This window comes from Canis lupus, chromosome 5 (genome assembly GCF_048164855.1).
Source record: "Canis lupus baileyi chromosome 5, mCanLup2.hap1, whole genome shotgun sequence".
Lineage (NCBI taxonomy): Eukaryota > Metazoa > Chordata > Mammalia > Carnivora > Canidae > Canis > Canis lupus.
Window position 1 is genome coordinate 8,920,107 of NC_132842.1, and position 23,805 is coordinate 8,943,911.

Sequence of the window (23,805 nt, forward strand, 5' to 3'; positions counted from 1 at the left end):
ATTACTGATGATTTACTTTTACTTGGCAATACTGAAAACATAAAGACAGCTTGGTTTTGTGCCAGTTCATTCATGCTCTAAATTGTCATTGGAAGGTGTTTGTCACCATGGAAGACTGTATCAACAATCCCATCATTAATGCCCACCAGACTTTTGAGCCCAGGAGGGAGGCAGCAATGGTGGGAGGGATGGAGGCCGACTGCTCTGGGAGAGGCCCCTGCAAGGTCCTCATGTGTATCGTCCCACTCAAATGTTCAAGTACTAGGGCAAGCAAGTCATTTCCACTCTCTGGGATTCTGTTTTCTTACCTGTGAATTAAATGACTTAGAATAATCTCCAAGGTTGCTGTCAGCTGTCATGCTCTTTGATTGTGAACATTATTTACATATAGAGGGACCCCTTGGGGGTTACCAAAGGTCACTGCGAAGCTCTGCTTCTCTCAGGCCTTCTTCCTCTTCACCTCCCAAACTCGCCAACCATCCTGTGTGATACTATGGTTCATTTTTTCTTTGTGACAGAGCAGAGCACACTGAATAATTTCAGAATTTAATTTTGCTACATAGCAGACTGTATGGAAGCTGCCTAGTGGCTCCTTTAGATACATAGCCTTGACTTCCTTCTCTCAGCTCATTTTCTCCATCTTGCCAAAATTGTCCTGAGAGTATCTGGAATCTATGAAGCATTATTTTCATGCTGCCCTAAGAACTATTGCCATCTTCTCTTCAATCATGGCCCAGATATCCTAAACCAACATTATGCCTCTGCTGAGGTGATGGCTGTACCTTTCTGACTGAACTTTTGTTGGGAAGTGTACTGACTCACCCTCTGAGGTGAATCTATAGCTCCTGGGGCAGCATGCCATGCCTTCAAGTAAATTCGTTCTGAGAGTTACGAAAGATCTGTGGTAGAGATCTCATTCAGCTCACCCTCTCCCCTAGTTTATTCTCCATCACTTTATAGACACAGAAACTGAGGCTCAGAGAAGCTAATGGACATACCCAATGGTTGAAGAGCGGTAGAACAGGTGCCGTACCATTAGATGCACACGAACACACACACACACACACATACCCACACACTCTTCTACCTTATTTCAAAGACCCAGAAAGTCTATGATTATGATGTAAAGTGATGGCAAAAGTTTAGTCTTATCTTCAAAAATTACCCATTTTGGCTTCCTCAGAGGAAATGTTAGGCAGGAGCCTCAGGCGTATTACTTGACTCTATTGTACTCCACAGTCTGGTTATCTTCAAGTGGGAAAAAGCACTTGGCCTTTCCTATCTCAGGAGAATGTTGTGAAAATAAAGATGAAATAGTGAGTTGGATTTTTCCAGGCCTTAAGAGTCATTTCAAGGATTGTTCATTTTGTGTAAAATAGTGTTTACTCTTCTCATTTTCTACTTCTCTAAGGCCTTCAATAAATTTGGTTCATATTTTTTTATGTTCGTAGTGATTATAAAAGGTACTTTCTTAATTCTGACAATGTGGCTGTTCCTAACTTCACTGATTATTTGAAAACTGAGAGCCTTAAAAACATCCTTACATGCACGGGAAGTAGACTACCAGTTGGGTTGGGTCTACTCATGATTATTGAAAAACTGAGTTGAGGCAGAGTCAGGATTAGAATTTGTAAAGTGTTTTGACCAGGATTAAGACATGGACAATATGCTAATGCAGAGTCTAGAATAAATGATTATCAATATATTTGAAACTGAAGGGAAAGAAAGAATTTGAAAGAGGTAGCATCTGAGCTGAAGAGCCACTACTTATTTGATGAGTCATTTCTAGCCTTTTGGAAGCCCATACCTTGCCTTGTATAAATCATTATTAAGTATTTTTCTAATGAATTAATATAGTGAATGGAATGAATTCTTCTACTTCACTATAAAGTTTCCCATTTTTGGAAGCCTGGGTGGCACAGTCAGTTCAGCATCTGACTCTTGGTTTCTGCTCGGGTCTTGATCTCGGGGTCATGGGATTGAGCCCCACGTCAGGCTCTGCACTTAGCACAGAGTCTGCTTGTCCTTCTCCCTCTGCTCATCCTTGTGTGCTCTCTCTTTCTCTCTCTCAAATAAATAAAACCTTTAAAAGAATAAAATAAACTTTCCCATTTTAACCAAACCAAAACTGGACAGAATATAATGGGAGAGGTATTCATGCCAGTAAGTATGTGATTATGACACACTTAATGCACTGGAGTTTATACCCTCCGCATAGACAAAACCCACTCTAGCCATACTTCAGTAGACTCTTGATTCTCACGTGGGAGACAGACTTGCCATGGCTCTATCGTCCTCATCTCCTTCTTCAGATGCCCCAGCCCACACTTGCAAGGTCAAAATCTGCATTTCAGTGTGATCCCCAAGTGATTTGGTTGCTCCTTAAAGTTTGAGAAGCACTTACTGTGCAGCGTTCAATTTTATTCTCTCCCATTGGTCTGTGATATAATGTTAGACTTTAATATCTGATATTAATCAATATGTTGCTGTAATTCTATCCTTTGCTGAGCACAGCATCCTTTACTACCTACCCCACCCCCCCTCCAAAAAAAGAAGTTATTTGGGATAATTTTTTGCAAGTTAATGTGTGGGAGAAAAATGTAAGACCCTTAGCCCGTGACAATAATTGATTTTTTTTTTTTTTTTTTTGCTGGTGTTTAAAACGCCAAGAGGGAGAATTCACTTCCATTTTCTTCCTTTTTATTCATAGTAGGAAGTAGTGTGAAGGAGAATTTTTTTGAGGAAAAAAGAAAAAAAACCCAATGTAATGGAGAATTAGACTCTCATGAATATGGCCATTTTCATCCTGAAAATTATTTTCATCCTTCTCAGTCTATCTAATGGATTTCAGTTGTCTCAAGAATAATTTAACCCTGCCAAATCCTGCTATTTAAAGTCATTGGAAGTTACATCGATTTTTTTCCCCTTCTCTCCAGTTTCCTAATAACCTAAGGAAAGCAAATTCAGTTAATTGGCAGCATTGGCTCTGCTCTTGACAGTTGTGCCTGCCAGCCCTCTAATCAAGACGTGCTGTGTTAGAATGTGACGGTCGCCACAGCCGTGCCAGGGTGCATGCTGGGAGATGGCATCACACTTGTAGACCACTCCCTCAGCAATGAGAAGGACCTTCCTGAGCGACTCTGCCACTGCAGCCTAGTTGTCCTTCATAGAGCTAAATCCTGTCAGATTTCATCTAGAGAGGAAGGAAAGCATAGCGACCTGCGTATACTAGATGGAAAAGACCTCTTTCATTGAAAATCCATGATGCAGTGATAACCACTCATTTCTCTAAAGACATCTGTGTCCCCTTTACCAGACATTCAGTGGGGCTTTCAAATGCCCACTTGTAGAGAGGAAGTTGGAGAGGGTAAGTGTCTTGCCTTTGAATCCCTCCTATGCCACCCAGCTCTGGAGCCAGGCAGGGTGGGAAGGTCAGTACTGAGAGGCACAAGCAGGCAGCAGGGTTGGGGAGTACCCTTCTGAGGTGCTAGACATCATCCTAGTAGTCTGAGTGACCAGTGTAAGAAGGTTGGAGGAGATGGGAGAGGTTTCTTGAAGGTTAAGAAAACGGGAGATTCAAACAAGAGAGTCACAAATGAGAAAAGGGTCGACTTTCAGGTGGACTTACCTAGCTAGAGTATCAGTAGCTTGAGCCAGATACTGGAACGAAATGGTGCTACAAGAGCCCCTGCTCAGAGCCACTCCTTGTCCACCAGGAGCTAAATTGTTCTCAAAATGGCTGAAGTGGGGTAGAAGATGGACTAAGTCAGAGTCTTATGAGGAGCTAGTTCAGAATACACCTGCCCAGGCCTCTCCCAAGGATGGCACAGATGAAGTAGTTGCGAGTGGTCTTTACTAGTTGAGAACTGGGGCTCTGAGTCCTCTGCCCTGGAGATGGGGCTCCAGTGCTTCCCCTTACTAGCCGTGGGGCCTTTGCCCAGTGATCGACCCTCTCCTGTCCCCATCTCCTCACCCATAAGATTCTGAGAAATATTTTCGGCCTGCTGTTTGGCAGAGTAACTGTTCTATAAGGAAACCACTCGGGGAATGGAAGAAATTCTTTTTGTGGTTGGAACCTAATTTTATTCAGAAGAAAATGTGAGCTCTTGTCCAGCTCAGAAAAAGAACAAGGTAGACAAAGTAACTGGTTGGAGTTGGCCATTAGCCTACCTTAAGGACATTAGAAGCATAGTATATATCCAAGCTGTTTTCATTTCATTTGAAAGACTAGCGGTTTGAGGGATCCCTGGGTGGCCCAGCGGTTGAGCGTCTGCCTTTGGCTCAGTGCGTGATCCGGGGGTCCTGGGATTGAGTCCCACATCAGGCTCCCTGCAGGAAGCCTATTTCTCCCCCACCTTTGTCTCTGTCTCTCATGAATAAATACATAAAATCTTAAAAAAATAAGACTAGCAGTTTGAGTTATGATACATATTTAATGTTGTCATCCTACATATACCAATTTCTTCCAAACATAAATGTGTTTGAAAACTTGTGATGACAACACATGATCTGGAAATCAGAAGGCCATGCCTCTAAACCTGTCTCTTCCTTCCTCCCCCCACCTTATCCCAACGGGAAGAATTCCTTGACCAGGAGCGCACCCCTTCCCAACGACTCCCAGGCACGCAGCGGGGCTCGATTCCACACCTCCTACGACAAAAGATACATCATCAAGACCATCACGAGTGAAGATGTGGCCGAAATGCACAACATCTTGAAGAAATACCACCAGGTAATTTTTCTCTATTTGAAACTCTTGAGAAAGTTAACATTCATGATGAATTATGACCAAGGCCAAAGATCTAGTTAGGAATAATAAGAACACATTTAACATAAAAATCTCCTCCCTGGGTTTATTAACATTTTTGTGACCAGATTGCTGATCATTAACATTTAGGAATTCTTGTACTGTGAAGATCATTAGTTATTTATTTAACACTTTTCATGTAAATACTCTTCCGCATAATAGTTTTGATGATTACCGTTCTGAATTTAAAATCACTTAGTTTAAGATTTGGCAACATTTCAGAAGTGTTTTCACCATGCCAGAAGTCAGGTGTCGACCTCTTGGGTATTTATCCATTTACACTTCCAAATCCTATCTTGTTTTCTCTGTTTCTTCCTGTCCCCGCCCCAGAGGGGTCCACCCCACTCGGAGAAAATTATTCGATTTTAGAAAGTCGGTGTTTGTTTACTTCCTGTGTCCTTTTTACCCTTCAGTGTTCTCCATTCATAATCCCCTGGGAATAAAATGAAACTCCCGTTGGGAGCAATGATCTATCTCCCTCCCTCCCTCCCTCCCTTTCTTTCTCTCTCTTTCTCAATCTCAACAATTCTGACATAAGTGTGCCTGATAGAGCACATATTCCCCAGGTCCCAGCTGGAGCTGTACAAGGCTTTACGTACTGTGGTATAAGGGCATGAAGTCCATTGTCAGATACTCCTGGCTTCAGATCCCAGCCCTGTCACCTCCTAACCAGGTGACTTCTGGACTTTGAAGCCTCAGTTTCTTGGTTTATACAATGGAGGTAATAACAACACCTAACTCTGGAGTCCTGGAGGTTAAGGGGGAAGAGCTCACATCCGGTACTCAGCACAGCTCTGCCACACGCTGGCACCTCGGTAGATGGTGCTGGCGACCATCATCAGCAAGTCACACAGCAGTAAACACTGTGGCATCCTGAGAAATTGTGGTCTTTGGCATGAATATGACCATTGCTTGCAACATCACAGCAGTCATCTTCAGAACTAATATCTGAACCACACACCAACACACACACGCTTGCTTTTAGACTCCTGCTTTATTTTTTGACCTAAATAGCTCCAAATCCTCCTCACAAGTAAAGATTGGCTGTCACAGAGGATTCTCAGAATTAAGTGCCTGTGTTAACTGAAGGATTCTGAAACATTATTAAATCTCGGCCTCTCAAGGTGACTACTTTGAAGGCAGTGGTCATTTGGATTTGTGAGCTCTGAGACTTCTGTTTAAAAGTCCACTTCCCTACTTTATGGTCACATGTGATGTTCTAGCGTCTTGAATTATTTCTTGGCACTTGCTTATTCTTCCCATCTCTGCGAATGTGATCGATTGCATTTTGCTTGCAGTGAAATCTATTAAAAATCTTTGAGCTATATTCTGTTTCTGGAAACTGGGGACTGCTCCTGTTTTGTTCTTTAAAAACATTAAGTTAGCCTCTAAATTCATTGAATGTCTAAAAAATCTTTTAAGACATCTCTTCCTTTTGAAATTTGTTCTATAGCACTTATGCTGTTGCTTAATATAAAGGACATTTTAAAATACCGGGATAGTATGAGTGAGGGCACAGGCACAGGCTTCTGAATGAATTGAATTACAGTATGAGACTTTTAACTATTCACCTTTTAAAGTGTCCACTATTTCATGTTTCCCCCTCTGGAACTTAATGTCATGCTTAGACAGTCTTTTTACTCTTTCTTTAAATTATCTCAGAACATTCAAAGCAAAGTGATACCTCAGTGACTGATGAAAACATATTATTCTGATTCGTGGCTATGATAACGTTCTAATAAAATGTGACACGCAATTCAAACATCAACTTCCTGATGACAACTTTGAGTTCAGAATTTCTTGGCTTTCCAGAAATCACTGTTTGAAACCTTTTCTCTGGGGTAGTCGCTGTAACCTCGCATGCAGATTTGACATGTCACCAGTATTATAGAAAATACATTGGGGATCATAATAAATATATTGATGTCCTCCTAGGGCTTTCACAGAGCTCAAGATTTCCTTTCGTTCCACTGCTGGAAAATAGTTATCTTCTTGGTATGTTCTTTCCCCAAAAAGTCTGTTCTCCAACATCTGGATTTTTCTTTCTTCTTAAAAGTAGCATCTTACACCTAAAGTGTCTTAATAAATGAGAATTGCCATGATTAATACAATTTATTTCAAGGACATTAAGTTGAAAATCAAGAGACCTACATCCTAGCTTGTGAAGAAATGGCTATGGCTACTTAGATGATCTTTGAAGCTCGGTTTCCCCATCTGTGTTTCATTCATTCATTCATTTGTTCACAGATTTACTCTTGACCTAATTCCAGAAAGGATAGAAGGTGGCCTTCCACAAAGTTTGGAACATGAGGTAGAATAAATGGGAAGAGAGGCAAGGTAGAAGAGGGAAGGAGAGGATGGACACAAAATGAAACCTGGGTTGGGCTGGGATGACCAGCATGCTTGCTAGCATGAGGGCCAGGAATTTGAGTTTCCTAGAGCCAACGTGCAAAGAGAAGCCTGAGTAAGTCAGTGACACAGCTACTGTGCTTGAAGATACCAATGAATAAGTTGAGCAGGACTAGAACTGTTCTTGGTGCTAGGATCAGACAAGGGTTGCCTTAGTCTAAGGAGTACCCCATGGAGAAGACACGTGACACAGTAAACGTCATCCTTGCAAACACCTATGCAACATAGAATTTCATGGAACTTGAAAATCATCGGTGTAGGCTGCTGAAACCACATCAACACAGAATTACACTTGGTACCACGGTTGTGCAAGGGAGGATGCAGTTTGCACGGGCTCCCTGGCCCTCTGCTGGCCTGGCTGCCTCCTGAATGTTCTTCACGCCCCTCCTGACAGAGGCCACCTTCACACGGGATACTGGTGATTTGACCCAGTGGCGAGCTCAGCCTCGTAAATCCCCAAGTTAGCTGTTGCCCGTGATTGGATACAGGCCTCGTCATCTGTGATCCAGGAGAGGTCTCTCCAGGCTTTGTGGTTCTCTGTTCTATTCTGTGATGCTCCCAGGCATTTGAGGCACATGTCAGGCTTTTTTTCCTGCTCTAAGGAGATCTGGACCAATTCGAGGATTTATGCTGAGTCATAAATTTCTGTCTGTTGCTTGGGCGGCAAGTGTCAATTCTTCGATTTCGTCTTGCTTTTTGTTGTGTTTTTTTGTTTTGTTTTGTTTTGTTTTGTTTTTACCTTCTATGTGCTGCTGGGCTTCTGAACTGCTGCCTGGTCTGGATGAGCAGTGAGGCATGTTCCGATTGTCAGTGGACAGCACTGGCTCTCGGAGAGGATGCCTCCTTGGAGTAAACGAATGGACTTGCCGATAGTTGCGGTACTTCCGTGGCCCTTTGACTTTTCTTTTCCCTTCTCTTTTCTTTCATTGTTTTCTGTTTTGATTAAATATAGCCAGAGCTATAGCGATAGTCGGGAAGGTTAAAATTACCACGAGGCCAGTCTCTGGAGAAGTAGAACATTGCTAGATGTTTACATAAATTCTTCTTGGGACTACGTTTCTGACAAGCCAAACTCCCCAGCAAGGCGGTGTGGCAGGCGGTTCAGGCCTCAGACTCTGGAGCTGTCGGCTGCAGTTTTGCCTCTGACTAGCTATGACCTTGGGCAAGTGACTGAACTTCTCTACACCTATTTCTCTGTCTATAAAATTTGGTTAATAGTACCTCCTTTACTGGGTATTGTCTTAATTAGGTGAATTGATATTTACAACCTGCTCAGCTTAGTGAATGGGAAGTGCTCTTATTCAATGATTGAATAAGATAAAGACCATTCTTCTACTTTGTTTCCTTTGTTTCCTGCTTCCCTGTGCTGAAATCATCAACTCTGTCAATCCACTAGGGGGCCTGGTTTCTGGTGTCGTGTGGGATGGTTGCAAAATTATGAAAATTCAAACCATAAGGAGTTAGAATTTTTCCCAAGCCCCCATATCTTGCCTCAGTCTTTACTTGCGGCCCAAATCCTACCATAATTTCCACTCCACATCATCCCTCAGACCAAAAGAGAATTTCTATTAAGCAAAGCAAACATTTACAAGCCTCTTTTATTTTATTTGGTTTTCTCTTTGTTATATTTGGGGAAATTACCCAAAGTTTTGGTGTCAGTACCATTTTCTTCACTTTTCTGTTAGGCTAGAACAAACTTGGGTCTTGTAAATGACAATTATCAACTAATTTGCTCACCGGTGTCAGAGAGCATTCAAAAAGGAAACCTACTTGAATGTCTCTTAAAATGACTGATTTTTCCCCCCCTGCTGGCTTAAAATCATTGGGAGTTTTGGCATCATGTAGCTTCAGCTTTAACTGAAATTCAGGGTCAGTGTCAGTGGAATCTTAGAAGTTTTAAGAGAGCGAACAGGTTATTGTATGCCTCATCAAGAAATGCCTAGGAATATATCATGAAGAATATCTTTTCCATTTTTGAAATGCAGGGTTTAAATTTACTTGTTTCTCATTTCAAAATGACTGAACTGATAAACTGATAAAGTAACCCCCAAAGCCTTTTTTGTCCTTAGCATTGGGAAACAATTAGTAACTTGACCCAAATCTGGAGGTCCTGTCTAAAAATCTGAATTCCTTGTTGTTGTTTTAAGATTTTATTTATTTATTCATGAGAGAGACAGGCAGAGGGAGAAGCAGGCTCCCCATGGGGAGCCTGATGCAGGACTCGATCTCAGGACCCTGGTATCACAACCTGAGATGCTCAACCACTGAGCCACCCAGGTGCCTTGAATTCCTTGTTGAGTAAGCTAGCTAGTATCTTACATCTCAGGAGAGGATTTTAGAATGAATGCTTGACTTTTTTGAACCCTCCTTGGAGTCCTATCTTTTTATCCTTCCATGAGGGACAGTGGTGTGGGTATTTTCATTCGAAGAAGAAGCCACGGAAAGAAGAAAAAAATAGGCACATAAAAGCCAACAGCTGAAACAGTTGGGTGTTGCACAGAACAGGTTACACAGTGTATCAGTGCTTCTCAAACCTTGGGTGGAGACTCAACACCGGAGCACCGCGCAGAAATGCAGATTCTCACGCAGTGGGTCTCAGGTGGCCTGAGATGCTGAGTCTCTAACATGCTCCCAGGTGATGCTGATGAAGCTTCTCAGGTGGCAGGGCACTATCTACTTTCTAGAGCTGGAGAAGCACGCTGAGTCTGCTTTTGGGTTTTTGGTTCTCTATCTGGAGGAGAGGTCAATTAAAATTTGAAAAGTACATTAAAGTTTTAAGTCGGAGGAGCGCCCTGGAACTCTGCTAACTGAAGCTGAGCTCCCAGCAGAGCCTCTGCCTTCAGAAGCTGCAGATGCATTTCTTGGCATCTCTTCGCAGAAACATCAGGAAGGCTATTGCCATCTCTCAGGTCTCTAGGGAGCGCCCTGCTGAGCGCCACTTTGCAGGCAGGGAGCAGCCATTTGCTCAGAGCCCTCAGTTCCCAGAGTTTCTCCTCCCCCCGCCGCGCCCCCATTCGTGCTCAGGCTTCCGGGCCCCCAGCAGATTTCCTCCAGTTTCTGGAAATTCCATCATCCTTTTCTCTTTATATGCCTTCTGTCTCCTCTCAGTTCTGCAATAGCTAGAACGTTCTCATTCTGGTCTCCACTGCCCCCCACTCCTCATTCCCATTTCCATCCCCAGACAACCCTGCTCTTGACTTTCCAGGGCAATTCCTCAGCTCCGCCAGGCCCAGTCCTCTTTTCAGCTGTCCCATTCTGTTGTCTCACCTGCCCAGTGGGTCGCTATTTCAGTAATTCCATATTTCCTTGTAGAAGTGCCATTTTTAAAAATGTGTCAGTTCCTTCCTGATAGTTTCCTGTTATGTGCTCATCTCAGAAATTGCATCTTTTATTTTTTAAATGCTTTATATGTGACTATTCAAATTCTGTTGCTGATGGTCCTAACCTCTGCAATTTCTGGGAGCCTGAATTTGTTGTTTCTTGGGCCTGCTGACACTCAGAGTGACCTATCCAAGCAGAAGCCCACGCAGTCTGGGGTCAGGGTGTTGACTAGGGATCAAACCTATGTAGGGTAGGGGGAAGAAGCAGGACTGGGCAGAGGGGCAAGGCAGGCCCCCACGCAAGCCAACCAAGCTGCAGCCAACTGGTGGGGTGCTCTTGAGTCCTCTCTCCTCCCCCTCCCCACCCCAGGGTAACAGGGAGGCTGACCCAGAAGGAGCTGCCAACAAGGCTGCAGACCACACTCCACAGCTGGGCGGGGAGGCCTTCCCCAAAGGCAGCCACACTTGCCTTCTCATGTTTGATAGTCTTGGTGAGCTCATTGCTTAATCTCCAGAGGGCCTCTGAGCTTATTTTAGGAAAGGTGCTGTCCAGAGAGTTTTGTCTGTGCTGAAAAAGATGAACAAGGAGCACATGTTTCTGTTGGAATTTGGCACCTCCACTCTCTGGCCCCAGCTCCTCCTCCTGTCCCGGCTCCCTGGCACACCTGCTTACACATTTGACCTCCCAGCCTCAGTCCCGGGCCACTGGGGCACAGCTCCTGACTGGAAGGCAAGGGGATGATTCTGGAACCCACCTTCTTTGATCAGCTAAGCCTCCCATCGGCCGTGGGCCTCTCAGATCTCCTTAGGGTGACATCAGAACAGCCATTCAGCATTTTCATTGTAATCAATAAATAAATGCCATCTGCACGTACGATAGAGTAGTTCTTACCTAGTGATTTCGTCTTTAATAACCATGGTGCTGGGCAGCCCGGGTGGCTCAGGGGTTTAGCGCCACCTTCGGCCGGGGGCCTGATCCTGGAGCCCCGGGATCGAGTCCCATGTCGGGCTCCCTGCATGGAGCCTGCTCCTCCCTCTGCCTGTGTCGTTGCTTCTCTCTCTCTCTCTCTCTCTCTCTGTGTGTGTGTGTGTGTGTGTCTCTCATGAATAAATGAATAAATAAATCTTAAAAAAAAAAATAACCATGGCGCTTCTGGGTCTTAGTCATAGTGTAACAAACGAGGAGCACCAGTGTTTGCCTTCAGATACATTCTATATATTTTTCATTATCTCAGTACTAAGAATGTTTGTAAACACTACAGATGAGTGTTTGTTCCTTTTAAACCTGATTTTATCAATTTTAAGAAAGGCAGTAGTTTTGTATTTATATTAGCCTAAATGTAGTCATCCTTACATTCTTTTTTCACCTCAAAACTATTTGAAACCAAAATAAATTGTATTCACTGCTACTTAAAGACCATTTTCCCAAAACATGAATTCAAGTAAAGTATGGATTTATTTATTTGCTTGGTCATTCTAAAACAAAGCACTCCTTAATTTCAGACTATCTTTCTTTCTTTCTTTCTTATTTTCTTTTCTTTCATGTTGTCACAGCGATCGATAAACATAACCAGAGGCACAATAAGGATTACAGATTATTTAACCTTTCAGAAACATTAAATGAAACAAGACTTTACATTGAAGTATTAATTTGATGCTATATTAAATTGTCACTTCAAGCCTCTAAATGAGTGAAACATGATAATAACAGCAATTTCCAAAAGCCAGAGCCCAGGTTCACACTCTCATGCAGAGATATAAATATTTATCTGTTGCAGTACATCACTTAGAATCCTCTCTGCTGAACCCTTCAGTCAGCTATGACTCTTTTAATGGCATTTCATTTTGCATGAGAAGAGCAACAAACCCGGGATTCATAATACTTGTTATTCTTGTTGAGCGCCCAAGAGCAAAGGAAACAGATCTTATGGCTGTTTCATCATATATGTTTTAAAAATTCTGATTTCACCACGTTCATTTAGCCTTGTATTACAGTTCTAACAAACCCGTGGCTATATAGGAAAAAGTTCTAAGGAAGACTTATGAAGAGATAAAATTTGGTTTTATTGATTGTGCCATGGAATCATTTACAAGTACATTTTTTTAAAAGAAGACAGAAGAAAGTAAAAACTGTGAGTGTTAGAAACACAGGTGTCAGACACATTGCCAGCAGATATAAGTTTCTGGGAGTACTCTTGAAAAAAAGAGAAGCCACTCTGTGATAAATAACAGGTGCCTTGAGGTATCCGGCCATGAAAATACAAAAGTGAAAAATACTTAATAAAAACAATATTTTATTTTTTTTAAAGATTTATTTACTTATTTATGATAGACATAGAGAGAGAGAGAGAGAAAGAGGCGGAGAAACAGGCTCCATACAGAGAGCCCGACGTGGGACTCAGTCCTGGGTCTCCAGGTGGTCTCACACCCTGGGCCAAAGACAGGCGCTAAACCTCTGAGCCACCCAGGGATCCCCAATAAAAACAATATTTTAAAATGCAAATGTAGGTAATGAAGTGGGTTTAACACTGACCCCAAGAATAACTGTGATTGTTTTAGCTCCATATAGTAAGCATAATAAAAATTGATGATAATCAAGTTCACTCTTTTAAAATTGGGAAATAAATATTCAGTTCCTATTCAGATGAAAGCTCGCTGTCCTCTTGGAACTGCAAGCATTTGAAAGTCACCAGTACAGGTGCCAGACCAAGCTTCACATTAGATGTGAGAGAGACTTTGGCTGCAGGTCACCTAGAGAGCCAGCATGATGCCACAGATAGGAATGTCTCAGGAAAATGCCATATTCAAGAATTCACTGAAAGGCACACTCTTTCGGATTGTATACATGCAGCCCATGCTCTTGTAAAAGAATCATCTGTTTGTCTGATGTGTGCTCTTAATATCTGAGCCACACATGGAAGATCAGCATTGCCAAGTGTTTGGTTCGTTCGTGGCCTTATCTCCCTTAGGACCTCAGAGTGGCAGAGGACAGAAGTAGCGGACTCATCTGACTTCTAGAAAGGAGTCTACAGACTACACTAGGCACTGCACCTGCTAGTCTGTAGACTGAGATACTAATACAGCGGATGGGGCACACCCATGTATCTATATGGCCTTTGCCAGTAGGGAAGGCCTGCCTTGTAGCCACATCAAAACAGTGGTTGAAAGTGGAGGAAATATTTATACCTTTCTTAAGGAATCATCCTCAGGATTAAATTATTTCTCCATTCTCGTAATCTGGGAATTAAGGACATAGAAGGGAAGAAGCAGAGATTCCTTAGATTATCCTGTGATTGAATCAACAATGTTAAAAAAAGAATTTAATAGCTGCTGAGGATGTTTTTCAATATTCAAGAAAGGAAGATACTCCAGCCAAATAATTGGTTATTGAAGAAAGGCATGATACTATAGTGCCCGCAACACATCCCTTTCTTCTTATTTTTGAAGCATTTGTGTTCAAGTTGTTTTGTAAATTTGTCAATGATGTTTAAGTTCTTGAAGGGAAAGTGCTCAGAGTTCTGAGAACCTAAAAGCAATGTGAGAGAGAAATAGAATTTTTTTCGTGTTTCTTTTATATTTCAAGAATATAAGCAGATATTTTATAAGCAGATACATACATACTACTACATACATACACTTACAAAATTATTCATTTTTGGAAAGTCTTTGTTCTGGGGACGTTCACTGAAATTGAGAGTTCCCATCATGCACTTAAAAAAAAATCCATATCTCAGAGAGCATTTTAGAGACACATCAGGTGCTCTAGGAAGTTTCCACCCTTCACCCCAGGGTCTTGGCTTTATATGGGCAGTCAGTGCCCCCAGTCCTGTTTCCATGGTCCTCACATTCTTCACAAAACCCTGATGCACTCATTACTCTCATTATCCCTTTTCTCCAAATGCAGAGGCACAAAGAGATTGAATAATTCATCGAAGGCTACACAGCTAGTGAACATGGAGCTGGACCAGAAGGGCTCCTAGCAGCATGATGTGGCCAAGTTGTGCAAAGGGCCCAGCTAAAGCTCTGGCCATGAATTTACAGTCTCTGTGGATGTGGAATTACCCCCAATGGTCTGTGCATGTGGTTTGCAGATGTGACCACTGGCATTAGAATTTGTGTGTAGCATTTCCTGGGTCATCTGGTGAAAACCCTAAGAGGGTGAACGTCCAGGCCTCTGGGCCAGCTCCCACCTTCAGTGACACACCATGCTAGAGCAGCAGTCCCCCAGCCCTGGTGTTCACAGAGCCAGTGGAATGTCCCTCTCCTATTATGAAATTGTGTCATTTTTTCCCAGTGCCCCTGCCCAGCAATTCAGTTAATGGGTGGGATTTTCTCTTCTGACACATAAATGCTTTCTAAACCTTTGGCACCAACTGTTGCTTATCAGTACTGGAATCTTAATACGACAGGCTTTAATCTGGGCTGTGGTCTTGCACATGTTTCTTTACTCGGCTCAAGTCTATTAAATCTGTATTTTTCAAGGTGTTCATCTAAGAGTCTCATAAGATACACAATGCCTTTGAGAACAAGCAAGTGTAGAAATGTGGAGATGCAGATTAAATTGATCTAATTTGTATACACAGTAGTTTATTTAGTCTTAAAGATAGAGGAATTGTAGAATGTAATCTGCGTGGGTGTTTTTCGGGGCGGGAGGCGGGAGGAGCTTGTCGATGATTTCCGGTACAGCATTCAGAAAGTTTCTGTATTGTATTCATTACATGAATCATAGTATCTACTCTGTCCCATGGCACTCTGTGGCTTTGTACAGAGATTTTGATCAAAAAGACTTACTCTTCTGCCAGCACTTGTAAAAGATAGGCCAAGATGGGAATCACCTGAGCACAAAGAGGGGTTGAGCAGCCAAACTGAAACTGGTGTGTGCCCCCCGTCTGTCCCTGACAGGGGACAGACATGCCCTGTGGGCCTCCAAAATACTACACACAGCCTGCCTCAGAGTGGACGCCCATCCAAGTTCGTGAGTGAATTTGGAGGACAAAGCAGATGAGTGTAACGCTGATTTCTTAGGAGAGTTTTGAATGAAAATAATTGTCACTATTACCACTGTCCTCAGCAGAGGGAAGAAGAATGTAGTGTAGCACACAGGCTTCGTGTGAAGTATTCAGACAGACTAATCCTCACAACAACTTGCCTTCATGGTAGGAATTATGGCACTTATTTTCCAAAACATGAAACTAAAATGAAGAGTGATCTAATAACTTGCCCAAGATCCCACAGCTGGTGAATGGAGGCACTGAGATGCATGTGCGTTCTTTCCAGCTCACAAACCTGCCTTCTTGCTACCGTGCTTACATGGGGTAGACTCCCATAGTCACCATGTTTGTAAGGCTCACCCAAACTGTCTTTCTTCAGAGGTGAGGGACAACTTTTTTTTATTTCCTTAGATCAGATGAGAGAAGTTTTCTTTTCAACCAATACCACTTTACTGTCTATCTTGTATTAGCAAATCTCAAGTTAGTTTACTATTTTTTGAAAGAGAAATAGAAAATGTTCCACTGACCTGACTTCACATGAAGAACAAATTGAGGTGAAACTCTGCTCAGAAAAATATGTCAAATTAGGGGCACCTGAGTGGCTCAGTGGTTGAGCATCTGCCTTAGGCTCAGGTTGTGATCCCGGGGTCCTGGGATTGAGTCCCACATCAGGCTCCTTTCAGGGAGCCTAATTCTCCCTCTGTCTATGTCTCTGCCTCTCTTTCTGTGTCTCTCATGAATAAATAAATATTTTAAAAAATCAAATTAAAATGTGTAGCTCAGTTATGCTCAGTGTGATTAAAAAGAGCAAGAGCATCTTTAAAACCTGCCAATACTCTGGGTGACAAAAATCAAACTCATGTACTAATGCTGTTCATCTTTAATGACAAAAACTAAAGGCTTTTTTTGACTCTGAGGATGGTTAAATATTATCTGAGTTGATTATTGACAGTGCTTACCACTAAAAAAGTTTCAAAGGACTTTAATTTTTATTTTTATAAAATGTTCATTGTAAAATGGAAAAACTCAAGCAGCATATTTTTTTAAATGGGGGATGGAGAAAGCAAAGTGACCCCAAATTCCACCATTACCACTTGGTGACCATTCTTTTAGGCTTCTCCCTGTAATATTGCACAATGTGTACGATTTTAACAATTTTTACAATTTTTGGAATCATGCTACTCATGCTATTCATTATTCTAGAGGTTTCATACACCTGGCAAGGACATAAAAGAGCTCTTTTGAAATATTCTCTCCCCTTTCATTTTAAAGAAAGGAAAACCTGACTTTCCTTTGGAGAGTGCCATTGGACCCGTTTTATAAAGATCAGCTTTCAAGAAGGTGTGTCTCCCTCTTGTGGGCCTCTGGAGGATGGCCATCAGTACTTTGAGACTCATGTTGTGTTTTTGCAACTATAATCAGAAATGGTGTCAAAGCTGGAACTTGTCCAGTGGCCTTGATGAAATCTAACATGGGGCCACAGTACCTCCATCCATCTGTGAAGCAGGAGCAAACGCTTTGGGGTAGTGTGGTACCTTCCTTTCACGCTGCTGCTCTGGCGGGCAGCTTAGCTCAACACCTTAGTGTGGTGGGTGAGAAACAAAAATGAGGACTGGACACAACTGTTCCAGCTTCTAACACTCAGCTCTCTCCATAGTTTCCTCTTTAATCACAGCTTCGATGCTATACTTTCCTAACACTGTTAAAAGAGTGATCTTCGGTGGCCAAGTGACTGTCCCTCAACCTCAGAGTCATCACCTGGGCTTCTGGGGAGGAGGGGGGAGGCCCTCGGTAGAGTGTGCTTTCACTTTAGAGGAGTTAGCAGATGGACCAGTCACTTGCCCTCTTGTCTAACTTTATTATATCCAAGTTTTGACTTTACAGATTAGTTTGGAATGTTAGGAAAAAACATCTCTTTTGGAGATAAAGTTGAATTTTCTTATCTATGTATATACATGGTGAACACAGATCCTATATCAGGCCATACAAACATGGCCATTTTCTCTAACCAGAACCTTAGTGGTTGGAGGCTTTGACTTTGTCTAAACACCATAGGCAGAAGAGTTATAGTTTACATCTGAATGAGCACCTTTTGATTGCATAATGTGTTCCTTTTTCTCTCTCCTGTGCAGTACATAGTAGAATGTCACGGGATCACGCTTCTTCCCCAGTTCTTGGGCATGTACCGGCTTAATGTTGATGGAGTTGAAATATACGTGATTGTTACAAGAAATGTGTTCAGCCACCGTTTATCTGTATATAGGAAATACGACTTAAAGGTGAGATTTTTGGTTAATTTTTATTAAGTAATTAAGCAAAGGTTGTAATTGATCATGCTAAACACTTAGGTGCTCAGAGCTTAAAGCCACCAGGCAACTGAACCAGCAGTGCTCGGCTCCGAGTTAAGCAAGGATCGCTGACTGGCTTTACCAGAATACTTGTATACATGTTAGGAGGTACCGTGTCTGATTTTCAGCGAGCTGTTTATTGAGCATCAGCCGGGTACCAGGCATTGGTTTTTTTTTTTTTTTTTTGGTTTGTTTTTTGTTTTTTGTTTTTTGGGGTTTTTTTGCTAGGAATAGTGTGACGAACAAAACAGACCAAACCTGCGCTTAAGGAGCTAACATTGTGGCAGGTACAGATAGACAGGAAGTAAAAGTAGCTAGTAGTTCCTAGTATATATTAAGAAGTGGTAAGTGCTATGGAGAGAAGTAAAGATACGGGAGAATGGGGAAGGGACACAGCTTACAGAGGGTGTCAGGGAAGGTTTCACTGGGAGGATGACATTGCTATTTCAAAGACTTTGAGTGGGAGACACACAACGGGAGTTCTGAGGGGACGGAGGTGAGCTGACTCTTTGGATCACTGACTCTGGGAGAGAACGTCCAAGGTAGGAGCTGGCACTCTGGGACCTGCCTACATGGCAAATCCAACTTGGCCATTTTTGTAAATAAAGTTTGATTGGCATACTGCCATGACCAGTGTTTCTGTATCACGTGTGGTTGCTCTTTGTACTAGAATGGCAGAGTCAAGTAGTACCACAGAGACTGTTTTGAACCACAAAACCTAAAATGTTTACCATCTGACCCGTTCAGAAAAAGTTTGCCACCCTTTGGTCTTTGCTAGGAGATCTCAAATTTTTTGATCTCAGACTCCTTCACTCTTAAAAGAGGACCCCCAGTACAGCCACTGTGGAAAGCAGTAGGGGAATTCCTCAAAAAATTAAAAATAGAACTGTCATATGATCCGGTAATTCCACCACTTGGTATTTACCCAAAGAATGCAAAGACGCTAATTTGAAAAGACATATGCACACCTATGTTTATTGAAGCATGTTTATATTAGCCAAATTAGGGAAGCAACCCAAGTATCCTTTGATAGATGAATGGATAAAGAAGTAGTGGTGTACGTATACAATGAACTATTTGCCATTACAAAGAATGAAATCTTGCCATTTATGACAACGTGGGTGGATTTAGAGGGTATGATGCTAGGTGAAGTAAGTCAGTCAGAGAAAGACAAATATCCTATGATTTCACCCATGTGGAATTTAAAAAACAAAACAAACGAACAAATGTAAAAAGAGACAAACCAGATACTTAACTATAGAGAACAAACTGATGGTTATTGGGAGGGGAGGGGGGAAAGAGGGGAAGGGGATAAGGAGTGCACTTGTCATGATGAACACTGAGTAATGTGTAGAATTTTCAAATCATTATATTGTACACCTGAAACTAATATGACATTGTGTGCTGATTATATTGAAATTAAAATTTTTTAAAAAGAGGACTCCCAAAAGCTTTTGCTTATATAGGTTGTATCTACTGCTGTTTACAATGTTAGAAATTAAAGTAAGAAATTTTTAAATGCTTACTTTATGTACAATAAAAAAACATTACATGTTAGCATATTTTTATGAAAAATAGCTATATCTTACAAATCAAAAAATTTAGTGAGACAGGTGGCCTTTTTTTGTTCTTTGCATTTTTGCAAATCTCCCTAACATCTGACTTACTTTGAGACAGTTGGAATGTTCTCTCTGGTTGTGCTGTCCGTTGCAGTGTTACTTGATTAAAGAGTATAAAAAAGTCAGACTTTACATGTATAGTTGGAAATTGGGAGGGCGGTGTTTTAATAACTTTTTCAGGAATTTGTGGATCTTCTTATTTGATATGCCAAAACCTGACAAAAGGTAATTTCTCAAAGCTTAGTTACAATGTGGAATCTGATATCACATCAGTGAATATGTAAGTGATCTCTGAGGCCATCTGTCCTGGTTTTACCACTTGTTAGCTGTGTGTGGGTTGCTGAACTTTTCTTGTGCCTCCATTTCTGCATCTGTAAAACAGGGATGATTATACTTACCTTCGCTGGGTTGTTACGAGGATTCAATTACATACACACACACACACACACACACACACACACACACTTACATATACATGTATTGTGTCCCATATAATGTGTGGCATATGCTAACTGGTCAATTAATTTTGGTCATGACTCATCCATTCTACTAGTAAGTGCCTTAAAAAGCAATTTTTTGGTCCTTTTTATTTTTTATTCCCCTAAGATAGTGCCTCATTCAAGCAAGCATCTAGTAAACATCAAGATTGATGTAAATTATACTTATAGCCTGGATATTATAGTTTTAATTTGCCTCGGACTTCACTAATTTCATCTCACTATTTTAGCTTGCAGAATAAATAAATAAATAAATAAATAAATAAATAAATAAATAAATAAATGCTCTTCTTGCCAGTACTTTCGATTGTGATGGAACCTGGACATCTGGCATCATTTCATGGCTCAAACTCTTGGCCTTGACTTACTAACTTTATTTTCTACTCCTGTTTGAGCTTTTATTTTGAATTAAATTTGGATGAGGTGTTCCCCCCCACCCCCACCCCCCCACCCCCGGGCTAATGATCTGCATTTACATAGAGATGAAGCGTTTCTGAGAATCAGAAGCAGGGTAAATTATGTTGCAGGAGGGAAAATACACACACACACACACACACACACACACACTTAGAAACTTGGCTAAAACTACAAAGAGGAATGAGTAGTTTCCACCTCTGACCAGTAACTTAGTGCTCAGATATTGCAAATATCAGTCGTTTTTGATGTTGTTGTTGTTTTAATTTGGGAACATTCTTTGTTAGAAATCAGTGTGTAAGGGAAGATATTTGTGGTCTGTATTCAAGAATCTCTAAAAACAAGGAAAACAGACCATTTCAAGGGGCAGCTGCGAGTTTGTGCAGAGGGTGTGTGCTGTGACTGTGGAACAGGGCCACACGATTTCCATCATGAACAGTTCACATTGTCCATCACCATTTCGTGGGTCAGCTTTGTGCTCCTCTGATGCATCCCCAAGAAGCTTTGAGCATTTCCCTTGCACTGACAGCAGGGTCTCTGACATCCAGGAGACCCAGGAATGCCGAGCACCAGGGGGATGGAGGATTGGCCCCCGGGTGGGGTCCGGGCCAGGGGGATGACTCCAGCCTGGGCTCTCTTCCCCAGAGCCAGGAGTCTCCTCTGTCTGAGTCCCTCATTTGTGAACCACGTCCTAATCAGTGCCTGAGCTGCCTGGATAAAAGATGGTCACAGAGAAGAAATGTTGATTTCTTTAAGAATGGCTGATCTAGAAGCTACTTAAGTTTTTCCCATGTTGCAGATAAATTCCCTTAACAGTTGGCTAATGCAAGTGTTCTAGGGCAGTGCATGCCTATATAAGAGGTGGGGGGCAAGCGTGTCACTCTGCCGACCTGGTCTTGCCTGGGTGGCCAGCACTACAGCGGAAGGGAGAGCAGTGAATTGGTGGTGATCCTTCTCCAACCATTTATGTAGGGAATGCCTGGCGTTGCTGTGTGAGATCCTGCAGTGGTCAGAGGAGCACAAAGAAAAATTGTTCTTGTCAGCCTGACATAGCTAGAAATTCACTGGCCATTTGTTTCCCAACTTTTCTTTTGCATTAACATCTTCGACAAAGGAACATTTCTCTTCTTGAGCTCTACCCACCCCCACCCCACCCCCAGTGGCGTCTGGGTGGCCTTGGGTCCTCTTGGACAACCCTAGAGCTCCAAGGCATGGCTTTGAAAACCAGTGCAGTAGAGTAGGATTGCTGAGATCAAGAATGGCGTTTTCTTCCACATTATAGGTCTATGCTTGGCCTAGGGCCTGGCACAAAGAGGGTGCAAGGAAACGTGTATGTCTGAAGGGATTCCCAGAGTGCAGGGGACAGGAAGTACCAAAGGGTCTTACTCATAGTAGTAGGTGAGGAAAAATGTTCACCAGTAACTCTGACACAGGGGAGAAAGGCAGGCAGAGGTCCAGGACAGACCCCCATCTGGAAGATCATGCAGGGAAACAGGCATTGAATGCCCCAGTGGCCATGGCAGCCACTCAGGGGCCCATTTCATCTTTGAAGATTCCGTCTTCTAGACCAACCATATCTGGCAATCGAGGCAAGAAGCAGAGCACGGTTTTGATCTGGTGTCAGTAAGTTATCATTCAAGGGGCGCCTGGGCAGCTCAGTCAGTTAAGTGTCAGACTTGATATCGGCTCAAGTCATGATCCCAGGGTCATGAGATGGAACCCCTGCATCAGGCTCTGCACTAGGCATGAAGCCTGCTTAAGATTCTCTCTCCCTCTCCTGCCCTTTGCCACCCCTTCATGTGCTTATTCTCTTTAAAAGTAATAATAATAATTTTTAAAATGTTATTGTTCAAGGGTTCATCAGGTTTTCTGATTTCCAACTGGAGGGCAAGAACCAGGGAGAGAATCCAGTTCAGTTGCCGAGCTAGGGAAAGGATTGGAGACGAGCCAACAGGGATGTCTGCAGAGGAAGGAGCGCCCACTGGGCAGGGTTGTGATCAGGGAAGGGACCGAGCTCACTCTAAAGCAAAGTTGGCGCTCATTCATTTCTGCGCTCTGCCCTGGAACATTTGCATACCTTAAACATGTGAAGCCCGAGGCCTCCCACGTGCATGTTTTAATGACATCTTTGTGTTTCAGGGCTCTACGGTGGCTCGAGAAGCCAGCGACAAGGAAAAGGTAAGTACCCTGACTTACCTTTACCCTGTCCTTCCTGCCGCAGTCCACCTCTTATGTCCACTCTTCCTCTCCTGCCTCCCACTGTGATTCTTCCCTCTGCCTGAGAGCAGCCCATCACTGACCAGAGGAGCCTCCTGCCTCAGCTTCTCTTCCTCAGATTAGCTGCCCCATTCTGTTGGGTAATGGAATAGTTCTGTTTATTAGTTTTAAGTGTGGTTGAAAGAAATGTTTCTCATGCAACATGGTCTTGAAAGCACAGCTGTCTGGGCGGTTGCTTAGGATCCAGATAGACAGGTACAGTTTAGCAGCCAGGGTCCTAACCCCACTTTACCCCTAACTGGCAGCTGGGAGCCCCAGTCCTTTCCATGCCTCTCTGAGCCCTGGTTTGTCTCCGGTAAAATGAGCGTGTTGAGTTTCAGCTTCACCTAAAAAAGGTTGGCTCAGATGAGCTTCAAACTCCTTTCCAGCTCTACGATGTGGTTAGAGAGCTTTTTACTTAAAGAATTAGGGATGAGGAGATTATTTTTTCCTGAGTCACTACACAACAGGTAATATTTGAACCACATTTGGTTTATTATGCAAGATTATAGGCAGATGCAACTTAAGTCAGTTTGATTAAGAGTTTGGGAAGTAGCTTTCTGTATGTAAACCTAAGCTGACCAAAATCGACATTTACTTATACGAAAGTACCTCGATACTCTATGTTACGCCCCTCGTCTGTCACCTTGGGAAGCTTTTTGACTGAACCGTTGAAAGCTGGGCTCAAGATTTTTGTTTTTGTTTTGCTTTTAAATTTTGTTTTTAGAATGTTCTCATTCTGTCTTGATTTGAACTTTATATTTTGGAAATCTACTTTTCTTTATTCATTCAGAAGTATTTGTGGATTTTTTCATGGTTGGAGGATGATTATAGGGAGATTTAGGAAGGAGAAGCCACACAGAACCCAGAGATTGAATGTGGGAGGTGGACAGTGCCAGGGAGTGTGTGTGGAGGGTGGGCCGGGTTCAGAATAACTCCATGTGTCTGGTTTGGACCATTAAGATGATGTTGGTTCTACTCACTGGAAGAGGGAGCAGAGTAGGAGGAGGGGTTTGCAGTGTCAGTGTGGTACTAGAACAGAGATGTCAGTAGGCGTGAGAGGCTGCAGGGATAAAGGGCTTGGAAACGTCACAGGAAGGATGATCAGCAAAGACAAGGAAGTAGATGAGGCCACCCAGGATGA

At 42.5% G+C, this 23,805-nt stretch overlaps 1 protein-coding gene across 1 annotated transcript in view; it reads left to right on the top strand.

Moving 5' to 3' along the window:
* PIP4K2A (phosphatidylinositol-5-phosphate 4-kinase type 2 alpha) overlaps positions 1–23,805 on the top strand; it is a 177,253-nt gene that overhangs the window by 123,243 nt on the left and 30,205 nt on the right. The window contains exons 4-6 of the mRNA XM_072825397.1: positions 4,580–4,732; positions 17,660–17,806; positions 22,545–22,583. Coding sequence (XP_072681498.1) covers positions 4,580–4,732; positions 17,660–17,806; positions 22,545–22,583 — 339 coding nt within the window. The remainder of the gene's footprint in view (positions 1–4,579; positions 4,733–17,659; positions 17,807–22,544; positions 22,584–23,805) is intronic.